Source organism: Hyla sarda, chromosome 1 (assembly GCF_029499605.1).
Source record: "Hyla sarda isolate aHylSar1 chromosome 1, aHylSar1.hap1, whole genome shotgun sequence".
NCBI lineage: Eukaryota > Metazoa > Chordata > Amphibia > Anura > Hylidae > Hyla > Hyla sarda.
In genome coordinates, this window is record NC_079189.1 from 508,978,111 (window position 1) to 508,997,838 (window position 19,728).

The 19,728-nt window shown below is 42.3% G+C and overlaps 1 protein-coding gene across 6 annotated transcripts in view; it reads left to right on the forward strand.

Annotated features, from left to right (window-relative positions):
* CHD1 (chromodomain helicase DNA binding protein 1) overlaps window positions 1-19,728 on the forward strand; it is a 135,412-nt gene that overhangs the window by 73,178 nt on the left and 42,506 nt on the right. For all 6 annotated transcript variants that reach the window (XM_056537549.1, XM_056537544.1, XM_056537545.1 and 3 more), the window contains 3 exons: window positions 6,995-7,122; window positions 7,394-7,532; window positions 7,759-7,909. In XM_056537549.1, coding sequence (XP_056393524.1) covers window positions 6,995-7,122; window positions 7,394-7,532; window positions 7,759-7,909 — 418 coding nt within the window. The remainder of the gene's footprint in view (window positions 1-6,994; window positions 7,123-7,393; window positions 7,533-7,758; window positions 7,910-19,728) is intronic.

Genomic DNA, 19,728 nt, shown 5'->3' on the forward strand with positions numbered 1-19,728 from the left:
AAAAAACACTACATATACACATCTGCTATTACCCTTTTTAAAATTGTAAAAATTTTGGGAAACCAAGCATTTTAGGTAAAAAAAAAATTTTTTTTTTTACATATGCAAAAGTCGTGAAACACCTGTAGGGCATTAAGGTTCACGTTACCCCTTGTTACGTTCCCCGAGGGGTCTAGTTTCCAAAATGGTATGCCATGTGTTTTTTTTTTTTTTGCTGTTCTGGCACCATAGGGGCTTCCTAAATGCGGCATGCCCCCAGAGCAAAATTTGCTTTCAAAAAAGCCAAATGTGACTCCTTCTCTTCTGGGACCTGTAGTGCACCAGCAGAGCACTTTTCACCCCCATGCGAGGTGTTTTCTGTATCGGGAGAAATTGGGCTTCAAATTTTGGGGGGTATTTTCTGCTATTACCCTTTTTAAAAATGTAAAATTTTTGGGAAACCAAGCATTTTAGGTAAAAAAATATATATTTTTTTTACATATGCAAAAGTCGTGAATCACCTGTAGGGTATTAAGGTTCACTTTACCCCTTGTTACGTTCCCTGAGGGGTCTAGTTTCCAAAATGGTATGCCATGTGTTTTTTTTTGCTGTCCTGGCACCATAGGGGCTTCCTAAATGCGGCATGCCCCCCAAAAACCATTTGTCGCTCCTTCCCTTCTGAGCCCTCTACTGCGCCCGCCGAACAATTAACATAGACATATGAAGTATGTGCTTACTCGAGAGAAATTGGGTTTCAAATACAAGTAAAAATTTTCTCCTTTTTATCCCTTGCAAAAATTCAAAAATTGGGTCTACAAGAACATGCGAGTGTAAAAAATGAAGATTTTGAATTTTCTCCTTCACTTTGCTGCTATTCCTGTGAAACACCTAAAGGGTTAATACACTTACTGAATGTTTTTTTGAATACTTTAGGGGGTGTAGTTTTTATAATGGGGTCTTTTATGGGGTATTTCTAATATGAAGACCCTTCAAATCCACTTCAAAACTGAACTGGTCCCTGAAAAATAGTGAGTTTGAAAAATTTTGTGAAAAATTTCAAAATTGCTGCTGAACTTTGAAGCCCTATGGTGTCTTCCAAAATTAGACATATTGTATATGTGAACCCAAAAAAAAAATATTTTGAATATCCATTTTCCTTACAAGCAGAGAGCTTCAAAGTTAGAAAAATGCAAAATTTTCATTTTTTTTCATCAAATTTTGGGATTTTTCACCAAGAAAGGATGCAAGTTACCATAAAATTTTACCACTAAGTTAAAGTAGAATATGTCCCGAAAAAACAATCTGGGAATCAGAATGATAACTAAAAGCATTCCAGAGTTATTAATGTTTAAAGTGACAGTGGTCAGAATTGCAAAAAACGCTCCGGTCCTTAAGGTATAAAATGGCCTGGTCCTTAAGGGGTTAAGGACCAGAGCATTTTTTGCAATTCTGACCACTGTCACTTTAAACATTAATAACTCTGGAATGCTTTTACTTATCATTCTGATTCTGAGATTGTTTTTTCGTGACCTATTCCACTTTAACATAGTGGTAAATTTTTGTGGTACCTTGCATACTTTCTTGGTGAAAAATCCCCAAATTCGATGAAAAAAATGAAAATTTAGCATTTTTCTAACTTTGAAGCACTCTGCTTCTAAGGAAAATGGATATTCAAAATAAAATTTTTTTTGGTTCACATATACAATAGCAGCAAAGTGAAGGAGAAAATTCAAAATCTTCATTTTTTTTACACTCGCATGTTCTTGTAGACCCAATTTTTGAATTTTTACAAGGGGTAAAAAGGAGAAAATTTTTACTTGTATTTGAAACCCAATCTCTCTCGAGTAAGCACATACCTCATATGTCTATGTAAAGTGTTCGGCGGGCGCAGTAGAGGACTCAGAAGGGAAGGAGCAACAAATGGTTTTTGGGGGGGCATGTCACTTTTAGAAAGCCCTTATGGTGCCAGAACAGCAAAAAAAAAACACATGGCATGGAAACTAGACCCCTCGGGGAACGTAACAAGGGGTAAAGTGAACCTTAATACCCCACAGGTGATTCACGACTTTTGCATATGTTAAAAAAAAAAAAAAAAAAAAAAAAGGGTTTTACCTAAAATGCTTGGTTTCCCCAAAATTTTACATTTTAAAAAAGGTAAATGCAGAAAATACCCCCCAAAATCTGTAACACAATTTCTCCCGAGTACGGCGATACACCATATGTGACCCTAAACTGTTGCTTCGAAATACGACAGGGCTCCAAAGCGAAAGAGCGCCATGCGCATTTGAGGCCTAAATTAGGAACTTGCATAGGGGTGGACATAGGGGTATTCTACGCCAGTGATTCCCAAACAGGGTGCCTCCAGCTGTTGTAAAACTCCCAGCATGCCTGGACAGTCAGTGGCAATACTGGGAGTAGTTGTTTTGCAACAGCTGGAGGCTCAGTTTTGGAAACAGTGGCGTACCAGACGTTTGTCATTTTTATTGGGGAGGGGAGGGAGGCTGTGTAGAGGTATGTGTGTATATATAGTGTTTTTTACTTTTTCTTTTATTGTGTGTTTAGTGTTTTTAGGGTACAGTCGCACGGGCGGGGGTTCACAGTAGTTTCTCGCTGGCAGTTTGAGCTGCGGCAGAAAATTTGCCGCAGCCGGATACTTACTGTAAACCTCCGCCCATGTGAGTGTACCTTGTACATTCACATTGGGGGGGGGGGGGGGGAAACATCCAGCTGTTGCAAAACTACAACTCCCAGCAGGTACGGTCTATCAGTGCATGCTAGGAGTTGTAGTTTTGCAACAGCTGAAGGCACACTGGTTTTGAAACAGAGTTTGGTAACAAAAGCTTTTGCAAAAGCTACAACCCCCAACATGTACAGACAGTGGAAGGGCATGCTGGGACTTGTAGTTATGCAACAGCTGGAGGCATACTACTTTGGCTGGGGATTGTAGTTATGCAACAGCTGGAGACACACTGGTTTGCTACTTAACTCAGTGTTTCACAACCAGTGTGCCTTCAGCTGTTGCAAAACTACAACTCTCAGCAGTCACGACAGCCAACATGCATGCTGGGAGTTGTAGTTATGCAACCAGCAGATGCACCACTACAACTCCCAGCATGCACTTTAGCTGATTGTGCAAGCTGGGAGTTGTAGTTATACAACAGCTGAAGGTACACTTTTCCATAGAAAAAATGTGCCTCCAGCTGTTGCAAAACTAGAAGTCCCAGCATGCCCATAAGGGAATGCTGGGGGTTGTGGTGGTCTGCCTCCTGCTGTTGCATAACTACAGCTCCCAGCATGCCCTTTTTGCATGCTGGGAGCTGTTGCTAAGCAACAGCAGGAGGCTGTCACTCACGTCCAACTGCTGATCCACGCTGCAGGTCAGTCCCTCGCCGCCGCCGCTCCTGAGGCCCCGTTCCCAACAGGAACGCCGGGGATCGGGGTCCCCAGCTGCCGGGGTCAACTTCCCGCACCTGCTCACGTCCTCCGGAAGAGGGGCGGAGCAGGTTGCGGGAGTGACACCCGCACCAGTGCCACCTCACCCCTGCTGGCTATGGCTGTTCGGGGCCATCAGAGACGGCCCCGATCAGCCAGTAATTCCGGGTCACTGGAGACCCGATTGACCCGGAATCCGCCGCAGTTCGCTGGGCTGAATTGTTTAGCGATCTGCGGCAATCGCCGATATGGGGGGGGGTCATCATGACCCCCCTGGGCGATATGCCGCGATGCCTGCTGATTGAGGCAGGCATCGGGCACCGGCTCCGCTCCAGCTGGCTGCGGGGGCCGGGAATGGACAGGACGTACTCCTTCATCCTCGGTCCTTAAGGACTCGGAAATGGGGGCGCAGAAGTACTTCCATTGTCCTTAAGGGGTTAAAGACGGACCAATTTTTTACCTTAATGACAGGCTTTTTATTTATATATTTTGACATGTCTCCTTAAATGGTAATAACTTTAGAACGCTTTTTCTGAGCAGAGCGATTCTGATTAAGTTTTTCATGACATATTGGGGGAGATTTATCAAAACCTGTGCAAAGGAAAAGTTGCCCATAGCAACCAATCAGATTTCTTCTTTCATTTTGCAGAGGCCTTGTTGAAAATGAAAGATGCAAACTGATTGGTTGCTATGGGCAACTGGGCAACTTTTCCTTTGCACAGGTTTTGATAAATCTCCCCGATTGTACTTTATATAAAGTGGTGCATTTTTGTTGACACATGTAGCATTTTTTGTGGAAAAACTCCAAAATATTGTAAAAAAAATAAAAAAATGGAAAATGCCTGGTGTTTTTTTATTTATGGTAAAAGTGAGGTTATATTTATTCTGTGGGTCAATACGATTATGGTGATACCCATTTTATATAGCTTTCTATGTTCTTTTTCCTTTTCTGAGCAAAATTATTTTTCTGCCATTCATTTTCCAACAGCCTTAAAGGGGTTCTCCGGTGCTTACACATCTTTTCCCCTATCCAAAAGGATAGGGGATAAGATGCCTGATCGCGGGAGTCCCGCTGCTGGGGAGCCCCGGGATCATGTACTTTTCATTGGTATCATTTTTGTGATACGTGCTACCTTTTGATCTTTTTTTTATTCTGTATTTGTACCAAAACTTATTTTTCTCGGTTGCTTCTTCATTGGGGGACACCTATACTGATAGGTAAATGCTCTTGCCACTAGGAGGCTCTGACACTAGGAAAAAAACGTCGGCTCCTCCCTAGCAGGATATACCCACCCACTGGAAGTGAGGTAATCAGTTTTAGCTAGTGTCAGCAGGAGGCAAGATACAGTTCCGGTACCCCACTACTAGAGTGGGTTAACTGCTGGAGTGTACCGTTGTCTACATGGACCCATAACGGTAAGCCAGACAGTGGTCTGCATGGTTTTCTCTGCCGACTGTCACTTCTCCAAGGGCTGATGTTTCTGCGGCTGAAGTTCCGGTACCTCACTGCTAGTGCGCGGTGTCTGGTGGAGTGACCTGGCGTGTTCTGTGGACCCTATGCAGGGCATAGGGGATTCAGTCCATGGCTCCTAAAACCTCCCCCGATCTCCCTGGGTGACGGGGATTCTAGTCGTGTTTTCTAGGCTTCACTACCTTTCCACATGTGTCAAAGGGGCAAAGTGTCCACTTATCACCAACGCCTGGAGGGTCACTCCAGGCGTTGAAAATTCTTCAAAGTTGGATGGAAAAATGAAAAAAAAAATGCATTTTTTACTAAAATGCTGGTGTTACCCTAAATTTTTCATTTTCACAAGGGAAAATAGAAAAAAAAGCCCCCCAAAATGTGTAACCCCACTTCTTCTGAGTAAGAACATACCCCACGTGTAGATGTAAAGTGCTCTGCGGGTGAACTACAATGCTCAGAAGAGAAAGGAGCGCCATTGGGCTTTTGAAGAGAAAATTTGAATTGAAGGCCACGTGTGTTTACAAAGCCCATAGTGCCAGAACAATGGACGCCCCCAACATGTGACCCCATTTTGGAAACTATACCCCTCACATAAGGGGTATGTCTGACAGATTTTTGGAACAGTGGTCCGTGAAAATGAAAAATTTAATTTTTCATTTGCACAGCCCACTGTTCCAAAGATCTGTCAAATGCCAGTGAGGTGTAAATACTCACTGCACCCCTTATTAAATTCTCTGAGGGGTGTAGTTTCCAAAATAGGGTCACATGTGGGGGGTCCACTGTTCTGGCACCACGGGGGTTTTGTAAACGCACATGGCCCCTGACTTCCATTCCAAACAATTTTTTTTTTCCCAAAAGCTCAATGGCGCTCCTTCTCTTCTGAGCATTGTAGTTCGCCCGCAGAGCACTTGACATCCACACATGGGTTATTTCCATACTCAGAAGAGATGGGGTTACACATTTTGGGGGGCATTTTGTCCTATTACCCCTTGTAAAAAAATTAATTTGAGGGAAAACTAGCATTTTAGTGAAAAAAAAATCCTTCCCTTCTGAGCCCTCTACTGCGCTCGCCGAACACTTGACATACACATATGAGATATTTCCTTACTTGAGAAATTGGGTTACACATTTTAGGAAGATTTCTCGCCTTTTACCCCTTGTAAAAATGCAATAACTGGGTCTAAAAGAACATGCAAGTGTAAAAATGAAGATTTTGAATGTTATCCTTCAATTTCCTGCTATTCCTGTGAAACACCTAAAGAGTTAACAAACCTTTTGAATGTCATTTTGAATACTTTGAGGGGTGCAGTTTTAAAATGGGGTAATTTGTGGGGTATTTCTAATATGAAGGCCCTTCAAATCAACTTCAAACCTGAACTGGTCCATGAAAAATTTGGATTTTGAAAATTTTGTGAAAAATTTGAAAGTTGCTGCTATATTTTGAAGCCCTCTGACGTCTTCCAAAAGTAAAACCATGTCAACTTTATGATGGAAACATAAAGTAGACATATTGTATATGTGAATCAATATATAATTTATTTGGAATATTCATTTTCCTTATAAGCAGAGAGCTTCAAAGTAAAGAAAAATGCAAAATTTTCATTTTTTTCATCAAATTTAGGAATTTTTCACCAAGAAATGATGCAAGTATTGACAAAATTATACCTCTAACATAAAGTAGAATATGTCACGAAAAAACAGTCTCGGAATCAGAATCAGAATGAAAGGTAAAAGCATACCACAGTTATTAATGTTTAAAGTGACAGTGCAAAAAATGGCCGGGTCTTACAGTGAAAATTGGCTGGGTCCTTAAGGGGTTAATAGGCTTGTGGCATACTTGCTGTCATCAGCTTCAGCACGTATTTCTGCAGGACATTTATAATTTTTTTTTTTACTTTTAAAACTTTGGCTGTCCCAGACACCAAAAATCAATGAGGCTCTACCATTACACGGTGATTACATTTTAACCAGTTGGTCATTTACTGTAAAGTATTTAAAATTTTTTTAAAAAATTAGTTGTTTTTTTTGCTAGATGACACCACTCCTGTCCACAGGTTGTCTGCTTTTCTAACACTGGACCACCCCTTTAATGTTTATATAAAATTCTGTTTATACTAGGTTAGATGCAATAGCTCGTGATGCAGAGTTGGTGGATAAATCAGAAATTGACCTTCGCAGACTTGGAGAACTGGTGCACAGTGGTTGTATTAAAGCTCTGAAAGATAGTTCTTCTGGTGAAAGGACAGGTATGTGAAATGAGTCTACAGTAAAAGGCATTTGGTAACGTTTTTAACTATCTGTAGACCCTAATACATAAACAAAGTCTCACCAAAAGCTTCTGATCTACTTACATCTTACTTTAGCTAATCTCTTGTTATTGTACAGTTAATATTGTGTTTCTGTTTTTAAGTAGATTTTTTTTAAAGCATTTCTATGCTGTTGCTGGTAATATTTCAGTTTTTACATTGATTATAGTCAATAATGGGTATGGATTTGATAAACTAATTTTTATCATAGGTGGAAGAAGAGGAAAAATGAAAGGACCAACGTTCCGTATCTCCTCAGTACAAGTTAATGCTAAGCTGGTCAGTTCTCATGAAGAAGAGCTTCTTCCGTTGCATAAATCTATTCCTTCTGATCCAGAGGATAGAAAAAGGTATGTGACACTTATCCTGTGATCCGCAGATCAAATATGCTATCAAGAACAAACCTGGGCTTCACACTCCCTGTACTGTACCTCCCAGTATTAACATTTAAGTAGACAAACTTTTTCCTGTGAGCTGATTAACATGCAGGGTTCTTAGCCCCTTTTTTGGTATCTTTTACCTGCTACTTTGTTTTGTTTAGTTTTTTTACATTTATTTTTTTAAATTCATTTTTAGATATGTTATTCCATGCAACACAAAAGCAGCCCACTTTGACATTGACTGGAGTAAAGAAGATGACTCAAATCTTTTAATCGGTATCTATGAATATGGTTATGGCAGCTGGGAAATGATTAAAATGGATCCGGACCTTAACTTAACACAAAAGGTAAAAACTACTGCTTTGTTGTGTACACTGGTTTGGAGCTAAAATAGGAATTGTTTTCCCTCATACTTACACAAACAGGAACCAATTAAAGGAGAACTACGGGATTGAACTTTTTATCCCCTATCCTAAGGATAGGGGATAAGTTTCAGATCGCGGGGGGTCCGACCGCTGGTGCCCCCCACGATCTCCTGTACAGGGCCCAGGCTCTCTGCATAGAGAGCGCGTGTCCATCTCCGCACGAGGCAGCGGCTGACATGTGCCCTCCATTTGCTGCTATGGGAGAGCCGAAGCGCTGCCTTCGGCAATTTCCGGCTCTCCCATAGCAGTGCATGGAGGGGGCGTGTCGGCCGCTTCTTCGTGCGGTGGTCAACATGCCCTCTCTAACCAGAGAGCCGGGGCCCCGTACGGGAGATCGCGGGGGCCCCAGCGGTCGGACCCCCCACGATCTGAAACTTATCCCCTATCCTTAAGATAGGGGATACATTTTTCAATCCCGTAGTTCTCCTTTAAGCCCCGGGCAGAAGCCTATCCCCCTCTTTGATTGTCGTACCAATTTTTTAACTGTTTGACAGAATTCTATTTTCCCCCCTCTTAGCTTTGGCTTTATACCTTTCTTCTATTAGTGCAGGTGATGGTAATATATTATGGAATTTTAACTTATGCCTTATTTTAATATAAAAATAAGCTTATACTTAATGTTTTTAGTTAGGTTTTGTTTTGCACTGGGTTAAACAGGAACATTCCCCCTAGAAATTTTTTTTTTACATATTTACAGTAACAAAAAAAAGATACAAAAAAACACAAAAGGTAAAAGCTTATAGTTAGCATAACCTGTCGTCTTGGTATTTGCTCAAAAAGAGAAATAGAAAACTTAATACAAGCATGACGACAGAAATTTAAAGGAGTAGTCCAGTGGTGAACAACTTATCCCCTATCCTAAGGATAGGGGATAAGTTTGAGATCGCAGGGGGTCCGACCGCTGGGGCCCCCTGCGATCTCCTGTACGGAGCCCCGACAGCCCGCAGGAAGGGGGCGTGTCGACCTCCGCACGAAGCGGCGGCCGACACGCCCCCTCAATACAACTCTATGGCAGAGCCGAAGCGCTGCCTTCGGCAATCTCCGGCTCTGCCATAGAGATGTATTGAGGGGGCGTGTCAGCCGCCGCATCGTGCGGAGGTTGACACCCGCTATCTGGCCGGAGAGCCTGGCCCCCGTACAGAGAGATCGCAGGGGGCCCCAGCGGTCGGACCCCCCGCGATCTCAAACTTATCCCCTATCCTTAGGATAGGGGATAAGTTTTTCACCACTGGACTACCCCTTTAAGAGGAAAGGGAAGGGGAGAAAAGCAAATTCCAACATACATACCTCCATTCACATCACCTTTTACTGCTTGATAGTGACGTCTACTTCCTTCCAACCAGTCTTCTTATGCCGCTTAAACGGTGGAACTAGGGGAGGGGGTGTGGAGGGCCATTATTCAGATTTCTACACAATGCTCTCATATTATGAAGAAAGGAAAAAAGAAAAAGCGAGACCGGAAGGCGGCGCCTCGTGCGTTACCCTGGATAAGGGAGGGGAGGGGGGTTTTCCCTTGCGGAAAGTGATATGCAGGCTCTATAAATTAGCCGCTCACCTTGAGCATATAGGAAATATGTGTATCACCCCATGGGGGGTTAATAAAGATAACTGGATAACTGGATACGAATAAGTGGAAAACGACCTTAGCAGCAGGCGCTCAGGATCCCAGCAGAAATAGTCACATTCAGGTCATAAAGTGGCAAAGTGCAGCAACTTTATTGATGTACAGCATTAAAACAATGACGTGTTTCGGGGTGAAACTACCCCTTCATCAGATTGGCTGTGGTACATACACAACACAGAACATGTGGGGTTTATATAAGCAAGGCAATTACAAACCAAGATGGAGGATGGTACAAAGGTTAGAGGTCATCACTCACAAAACAGTAGAATTGTACTGTAAATTGCTTAAACAGAACCATTGTAGGGACTGGGAAGGAAGGATGTATTAGACATAGTGTGTAAAAACATTGAAAATCAACACTGAAAGAACAGTAGCAATGTATAGTGGTTAAATACTGTTAATGTGTGAAGAATTACGTCCGGGAGAGGTGGAACCGAGGCTTGGTTCACACAGGTTTGTGCGTGTCACGGCAGTAAACACCGGCACGCTGGGGCTCCGCTGGATGGCAGAGATGTGTTGCTATGGACGCCTTTTACTAGTGTGGCAGACGTGTCCATAGAAGCAGTCAATGTGCAGGAGATGCGGGCGGGGATCGCATCTCTCGCGCACATCGTTCCCGCTGATTAGCGTGTCTGTAAGGGGAGAGTGTAAGAAGCTGAATGAAAGGTTTGAATGTGTGAGGGGCTGCATGGAGCGCATCTGCACCATGGAAAGTTGGGTGCAGTATACGCTACCTCATAATGGATCGCAGGGAGGAAAAAAGTATGCATATCTGCACCCAGGAAAGCTGGGTGCAATAGTAATATACATAAATAGTGGCTGAATATATACTGGATTAGGTGTATACAAAGGGCTATTGCTAGATAACAGGGATTTAAAGATATCTCCATATAAAATATATAATAGTAAGTATATAAATAGCTATAAAAATTATGTGAAAACAATTATAGCTGTAAATACTGAATAGGTATAACCAATAGAAGTAAAAATTATATAAATGAATATGGCTGTAAACATTCGATAAATATATAAAGTAAAATTAATATAATAATAATACTATGGAAGTGGTGTAAAATAAGATAAAAAAATCTATATAGGGTTGACAATGGGGAGGAAGAAAATATGTGAATGTAAAATGCGTCAGAGATGCAAATGACATGAAAATACATAGTTAGTTATATAGATATACCAACAATAAATATTAAAAACAAGTTATAAGTTACACTCTATGCATTCGTTAAGACCTGAGGGAAATAAAGTACTTAACGTGAATATCCAGAAATGTTCTCGCTGTCGTAGTCTATTAAACCTCTGGGGGACATCAGTATCAATAGATTCGATGCAGCTTACTGTAAAATCAGAAAAATTACCTCAATGGTGTGTTTCGGCATGTCTCGAGACACTGTGTAACTGGTAGTTCAAACTTATGTTGCTCCGATGTTTGTTCATACGGTTACGGAGACATTGGATGGTGCGGCCTACATACTGTAGGCTGCAAGTACACTCCAAGAGATATATGATGTATTGCGAATCACATGTCATATAACTTTTAATTTGGAAAGTGTCTTTACTGCTATTGGACATAAAAGAGGTTCTTCCATGTGCAAGGGAAGAACAGCATTTGCATCGTGTATGGTTGCATTTAAAACACCCGTTTTTGTGGAGAAATGTCAACTTTTTTTCTTTATTTACATTTTTCAGATTACTAGGGGCAAGTATATTTTTCAGAGACCTTGCTCTTCGATAAGTGACTCTAGGTTTTGATGGAAGGATGGATCGGAGGAAGGGATCATTAAGTAGGATATCCCAATGTTTTGTAAGAATAGATCTAATTTGGGTGGCATTGTTCGAAAAGGTGGTGATAAAATTGCAGGATCTTTCATAATTGGCATTTTCACTACTCTGAGTACTGGATTTGGATTTGAATAGACGTTCAGTTTGTGTCAATAGGCTGGCCTTTTTGCTTGCCGCATGTATGATGTTAGAAGGGTATTTCTTAGCGGAAAACCTGGATTTAAAAATGTTGCTTTGTTTTGTATAATCTGATTCTAGCATGCAGTTTCTTCATATCCGCTTGAATTGGCCGTATGGCACATTGAGCAGCCATTTTTTATAATGCGAGCTCTCAAAATGTAAATAGCTATTGCTATCGACATTTTTAAAGTGCGTCTTCGTGCCTATTTTACTGTCAGTAGAGTGAAATACCGAGACATCTAGAAATTCTGCATTATCAAAAGTTTGGTGGGTGAATTTTAAGCTCCACGTATTAGCATTAAGATTTTGTAAGAATACACTTAACTCGGTATTAGTGCCATCCCAAATGATAAAAATATTGTCTATATATCGTTTATAGTACTTACAATGGTGGAATAAATACCGTATTTATCGGCGTATAACACGCACTTTTTAGGCTAAAATTTTTAGCCTTAAGTCTACCTGCGTGTTATATGCCGATAAGCCGCTGCAGTTCAATGATTTAAAGCGGGCGCGTCGCTGCCGGCTTCTCTGCTCCTGCCTGTCCTGGGGTCTAGAGCCCTGCTGCTGGCCCTTCTCTCCCCCTGGCTATCGGCAATGGGGCAGCGGCGCCGATAGCCAGGGGGAGAGAAGGGGCAGCGGCACCCATTGCCGGCGCCGCTGCCCCGTTGCCTCCCCCATCCCCGCTTGTATAATTACCTGTTGCCAGGGTCGGGTCTGCGCTGCTTCAGGCCTCCGGTGTGCGTCCCCTGCGTCGTTGCTATGCGCTGCGAGACGCAATGACGTCACTAGTCATTGCGCCGTGCCATGCAGTGCATAGTAATGACGCATGGGACGCACACCGGAGGCCTGAAGCAGCGCAGACCCAACCCCGGCAAAAGGTAATTATACAACCGGGGATGGGGGAGGCAACGGGGCAGCGGCGCCGGCAATGGGTGCCGCTGCCCCTTCTCTCCCCCTGGCTATCGGCGCCGCTGCCCCATTGCCGGCGCCGCTTCTCTCCCCCTGGCTATCGGCGCCGGCACCAATAGTCAGGGGGAGAGAACGGGCAGTGGCGCAGATAGCCAGCGGGAGGGAAGGGCTGGCAGCAGGGCTCTAGACCCCAGGAAAGGCAGGGGGAGAGAAGCGGGCAGCGGCGGCCTCTCTCCCCCTGCCTTTCCTGGGGGTGTATAGGGGGATACGCATGCACACACATGCACCCTCATTTTACCATGGATATTTGTCTAAAAAATTTTTTTTACCCAAATATCCTTGGTAAAATGAGGTTGCGTGCTATAGGCCGATGCGTGATATACCCCCGATAAATACGGTGACGATTAAAAATATAACTTTCGTCGAAGCGTCCCACAAATAGATTGGCAAAGCTGGGCGCGATATGCATACTTTTTTCCTCCCTGCGATCCATTATGAGGTAGCGTATACTGCACCCAACTTTCCGTGGTGCAGATGCGCTCCATGCAGCCCCTCACAGATGAAAACCTTTCATTCAGCTTCCTTCACTCTCCCCTTACAGACACGCTAATCAGCTGTCAGGGAACGATGTGCGCGAGAGATACGATCCCCGCCCGCTTCTCCTGCACATTGACTGCTTCTATGGACGCGTCTGCCACACTAGTAAAAGGCGTCCATAGCAACACATCTCTGCCATCCAGCGGAGCCCCAGCGTGCCGGTGTTTACTGCCGTGACACGCACAAACCTGTGTGAACCAAGCCTCGGTTACACCTCTCCCGGATGTAATTCTTCACACATTAACAGTATTTCACCACTATACATTGTTACAGTTCTTTCAGTGTTGATTTTCAATGTTTTTACACACTGGCCCTCATATACTTAGAAAATCGGGTTGTAAGTCTATGTTGCTTACTTACCCGACTGCTTTTTTCCCCTGGTATTTATTATTATGTCGCATCCTGTTTGTCGCACTGGGTTTTGTTGGTTTTGGTTTCCAACTCCTCTGAGTTGTCGGGAAAAAATCCACGACAATTCAACAAATTCGGGTTGGAAACCTTTATAAATACGTGGGAAAGCTCAGAAATGTCGGGTTATGCCCCTTTTTCGGGTTTGGGAGAATCCACATCGGGTCCGTCGGGGGTAAAATGTTGCATCGTGTCGCAGACTGGCACTATTTCTGCGACATGGCGCACACAAAGATGCGCCAAAAAAAAAACGACAAAACAAGTCGGGTTTACAATAGTAAATGAGGGCCACTATGTCTAATACATCCTTTCTTCCCAGTCCCCACAATGGTTCTGTTTAAGCAATTTACAGTACAATTCTACTGTTTTGTGAGTGATGACCTCTAACCTTTGCACCATCCTCCATCTTGGTTTGTAATTGCCTTGCTTATATAAACCCCACATGTTCTGTGTTGTGTATGTACCACAGCCAATCTGATGAAGGGGTAGTTTCACCCCGAAACGCGTCATTGTTTTAATGCTGTACATCAATAAAGTTGCTGCACTTTGCCACTTTATGACCTGAATGTGACTATTTCTGCTGGGATCCTGAGCGCCTGCTGCTAAGGTCGTTTTCCACTTATTCGTATCCTCATATTATGAAATTAGTCTTCGTTCTCTTATTTCTGCTATTCTGTTTGTCCAAAAGTCCCATATCTCACAATTATTGTCCTGCATTACCGGGCTTTCCATTTTGTCCATTCTTAACCTTTCCATTTTGCAAACATGACTTAAAGAATTCAAGATTTCTATTATATTTGGAACATGCGATGATTTCCAATTTCTAGCTATTGCGGTGCGTACCACTGATAATACATGAAAGCTTATTAATCTATCTTTATATGGGAGTTCTTCCAATCCTATATTTAAGAGAGCTACTTCAGGCCCCCACTTTATATGCTTCAGCAGTATTGTATTTAGCAGAGCATATATTTCTTTCCAAAATAACTGTATTGGTGGGCAGGTCCACCAAATATGAATAAGTGAGCCTAATTCCTTCCTACACCTCCAGCAGCAAGAGTCATTATTATTAGGATAGATTTTAGCTATGTGTGTTGGAGTATAATACCAACGATACAATAGTTTACGTGAATTTTCCAAATGTAAAATGCAATGAGATACGCTTGTAGGTAGAGCATAGGTTTTAGCCCATTGCTCAGGTGTAATATGAATGTCTAGGACTTTTTCCCATTTTGTCAGAAAATTTGGGCCTAAGACTTCCATGGTAAGCTGACAAGCTGTGTATGCCTTTGAGATAGAACCACTTCCTCCTTTAGATTGAAGAAAATATTTTTCAAACCCAGTTTTCGGGGTCTGTGGTTCATCCCTATATGTCCCTAGGAGGTGCCGAACCTGCATATATTTGGAAAAATCATGTGAAGGTAGATTATATTTCTGGGATATCTGTCGAAACGGCAACAAGAGGCCTTTATTTCTCACATGTTTAATTTTAGTAATACCTTTTTAAATCCAAAGAGAGAAATCTGTGCCTGGAAGTGACTCCTGGATCACTTTTATAGAAATGTTATCATGGTTAATGTAGTTAATATGTTTCGAGAGGGCATACAGCCAAATTCCCATACTTATTTTTGCAGTTGGACTGCTTGTGGGGATTGTTTGTTTATTCAAAGAGATTTGGCAAAGGGCTGTGTTCAGAGATGATGTCCTGGTTAAGCACGCTTCTATTGGTATCCATTTAGCAGAGATGTCATTATGCCACCATTTCTGCAACTGGGTGAGATGGACTGCTCTGTAATAGTTTTTGAGGTCAGGGCACCCTAATCCACCCTTCTTGATGTGTTAATAGTGTTTCTGATGCTACTCGAACTGTACTATTTTTCCAAATATATTTTGTTAATATGGATTGTAATTTTTTAATGGTAGCAAAAGGGATTTTAAGTGGGAGATTACGGACCAAATATAATATTTTAGGAAGTAACACCATCTTCACTACTCCTATCCGCCCCAGCCAGGAAATTGTTAGTTTAGAAAAAGTTTTAATATCTGCCTGTAGTCTGTTACAAAGCAGCCCTATGTTAATTAGTACTGATTGTCTTGGGGATAGACTTAGTTTAATCCCCAGGTATGTGAGAGAATCCACTGACCATTTAAAGGGATTTTTTTATCATTAATTCGGCTTTAGAGGTATTATCCAGTGAAAGGGGGAGAGCTACGGATTTTAATATATTTTATTTATAATAGCTTATTTTTGCAAATTGATCTAAAGGTGGACATCAAGGGGATTAGGGAATGTTTAGGTTCTAAGATGGACAACAAAATATCATAGGCAAAGAGCCCTATCTTTTGAATTTTAGCACCTATTGTTGTACCCTTAATCTCATGACTATTTCATATGGTTTGTGCTAAGGGTTCTATTATTAAAACATAGAGAAGTGGTGACATTGGACATCCTTGCCGTGTGCCATTAGGAATACTAAATAGTTGGGATTTTGTCCCCCCATTACACACCCTAGCCGAGGGTGAGGAATACAGGGCCATAATTGCTGACACCAATCTAGGTGGAAATCTAAATTTGTCCAGGACCGATTTCAAGTAGCCCCAGTGTACTCGATCGGATGCCTTCTCCGCATCCAGGGAGAGGAGCAAAGAAGGCATCCAATCGGTCACTGCTTTTGTAATTATATTTAAAAAGCGCCTAGTCCCATCTAGGGACTGGCGACCCTGTACGAAGCCCACCTGGTCTACGTCTATCAGGTCCAGGAGTACCCCATTCAATCTACTTGCCAATAACTTGGCATATATTTTAATATCACTGTTCAATAGGGATATTGGTCTAAAGTGAGATGGTTCCGTAGGGGTTTTCCCAGGTTTGGGTATTGTGATAATAGTTGCTTCCAGCATCTCTTTACTTATATTGCCAGTATTGAGTATAGAATTGAAAAGATCTGTTAGATGCGGGAGTAATGCTTTTATATGAGTTTTATAAAATTAGTTAATTATGCCATCTGGCCCTGGTGCCTTTGAAATTTTTAATGTCTGAACACATTTTTCCACCTCTAGTGCATTAAAAGGGGCAGAAAGGGCTGCACTTTCTTCCTCTGAGAGCTATGGTAGGGTGACTTTGTTTAGGAATGCATCTATTGAATTTATTGCTGGTTGGGGGACTTGCTTACTTTCACTTAAGTTGTATAGCTCCTGGTAATAAGCTGCAAAACCATTCGCTATTGCTTGGGGGTCCTACGCTCTCTCTACAGATGGTAATAATAAATATGAGATTTAGAAACATTTCTAGGAAACAACTTCAAAGTATACAAGTTCCCATCAGTATGGAAAAGGTTATTAACCCCTTAAGGACCCAGCCCATGTTCACCTTAACTACCACGGACGTATATTTACGTCCTGTGGCCGGCTTCCGATCTTCGTATCTGCGGGGTCCCAGTTGCTATCAGCAACCGGGACCCATGGCTAATACCTGACATCGCCGATCGGCTTGATGTCCGGTATTAACCCTTTAAACGCTGCAATCAAAGTTGATCACGGGAGAATACACTGCCGGTTAGCTCAGCGGAGCGTTCGGGATCGCCACAGTGAAATTGCGGCATCCCGAACAGCTGACAGGACAGCTGGAGGTGTGTTACCTTGCTCCATGCTGTCCGATCGGCATTTGATTGCTCCAAGCCTGAAATCCAGGCTTGAGCAATCAAGCGCAGAAAACACTGATCATTGCATTTCTATGGCAATGCATTGAACAGTGTAAGAGAATAGTGCATGCCACTAGAGGGGGCTATAACACTGCATAAAAAGTTTAAAAAAAAAGTTAATAAATGTGATTTAACACCTTCCCTAATAATCACCCCCCCCCCTTTTCCCATAAAAAAAAAAGTGTAAATAAAATAAAAAGACATATGTGGTATCGCACGGTCAATGGCGTACGCGCATAAAAATTATGTCCAAAATAGCGCATTTTTGGTCACTTTTTATACCATAACATTTTTTTTAATAAAAAGCGATCAAAAAGTCTGATCAAAACAAAAATGGTACCGATAAAAACTTCAGATCATGGCGCTAAAAATGAGCCCTCATACTGCCCCGTTCATGGAAAAATAAAAGTTATAGGGGTCAGAAGATGACAATTTTAAACGTATAAATTTTCATGCATGTAGTTATTTTTTCCAGAAGTAATACAAAATCAAACCTATATAAGTAGGGTATCGTTTTAATCGTAAGGACCTACAGAATAAAGATAAGGTGTCATTTTTACCGAAAAATTTACTGCATAGAAATGGAAGCCCCCAAAAGTTACAAAATGACGTTCTTTCTTCAATTTTGTCGCACAATGATTTTTTTTTTTAGTTTCGCCGAAGATTTTTGGGTAAAATGACTGATGTCATTACAAAGTAGAATTGGTGGTGCAAAAAAAAGCCATTATATGGATTTTGAGGTGCAAAATTGAAAGGGTTATGATTTTTAAAATGTAAGGAGGAAAGAACGAAAGTGCAAAAACTGAAAAACGCTTGGTCCTAAAGGGGTTAAGGACCCGAGCATGTTTTTGCACATCTGGCTACTGTCACTTTAAGAATTAATAACTCTGGAATGCTTTTACTTATGAATTTGATTCAGAGATTATTTTTATCATGACATATTCTACTTTAGTGTAGTGGTAAATTTTTGTCAATACTTGCATCATTTCTTGGTGAAAAATTCCAAAATGTCATGAAATTTTTTTGCCTTTTTCTAACTTTGAAGCTCTCTGCTTGTAAGGAAAACAGACATTCCAAATAAATTATATATTGCTTCACATATACAATATGTCTACTTTGTTTGCATCATAAAGTTGACATGTTTTTACTTTTTGGAAGACATCAGAGGGCTTCAAAGTTCAGCAGCAATTTTCCAATTTTTCACATAATTTTCAAAATCTGAATTTTTCAGAGACCAATTCAGTTTTGAAGTGGATTTGAGGGGGCCTTCATATTAGAAATACCCCATAAATTACCCCATTATAAAAACTGCACCCCTCAAAGTATTCAAAATGACATTCAGAAAGTTTGTTAACCCTTTAGGCGTTTCACAGGAATAGCAGCAAAGTGAAGGAGAAAATTTGCAATCTTCATTTTTTACACTCGCATGTTCTTGTAGACCCAGTTTTCTCTATCGGCTCCATTGGGGGGGACACAGACCGTGGGTGTATGCTGCTGTCTCTAGGAGGTGTGACACTATGGTAATAAAAAAAAAAGGTCGGCTCCTCCCAGCAGGATATACCCGCCTTCAGGCCCTGAGGTAATCAGTTTAAGCTTAGTGTCTGAAGGAGGTGGACATGGTCTGGAATTCTCCAGACCAGGTCTTCTGATTTTTTGTTTTCCTAGTTAGGGACATTTTAGTTTTTTATTCCTTTTTCTTTCCTGTTTTCAGAGGGGGACTCGGGGACTCCGGTTCCCTGTTTCCCCATTGCGAGTAAGGGGGCACAGACATTGAGTATATGCGCTGTTCACCCCCCCTCGCCAACGGTCAGCGCCTGGGTTGGTAGCTCATGAGTCCGGGTCCCCCGATTTACCTGCTCGCGCATAGCAGCCAGGCGTGATGCAGGTGACAAAAGCTGACTGAAGACTTCACTGAAGACTCCATTAGGTAAGTTCTTCTGACTGAGGTAAGTACTTTCCCCCTTTTCTCCTTAGGTGCGGACTTGCAACCTCCGGAGACCCCCTGTTTTTGGCCCACCTTTTCAGGTTATAGGGCTGGCTTATACAGGTGCTGGACTTTTTATTCTGGGGGAGCAGTGGCATTTTAGGGGGCATGTAATCTGTGTTTTACTTATCTGTGTGTATGTGTGGTTACTTTGACTGCAGCGACTTATATGCGGCTGACAGCCGTGTCGCTTGTACAGGCCGGGCGCTCTGACCGCCGGCTTACTTTCACTTCTCCGGCAGTTTCTGCAGGCGTGTAGGTCGCCTGCTCTAATCCCCCGAGCGCATATGCTATTGGCTGGCCTGTTTCTGTCACTCTAGCTGCACGGAGCCAGGTTCTCCTCACCGCAGCTGCCAGGGGACAGACTAGGGTGAGAAAGCTCCTGACGTCAGTGACTTATTTTGTCTGTAAGCACTGTAATACCAAGATGCCTGGCTCTACTGAGCCCACTTGCCCTGCCTGCTCCACTGCTCCCCCAGATCCCATTTCGGTTCCGGTGGATTCAGCCGCTCCACCAGTCTGGGTTTCTTCCCTGACCCAG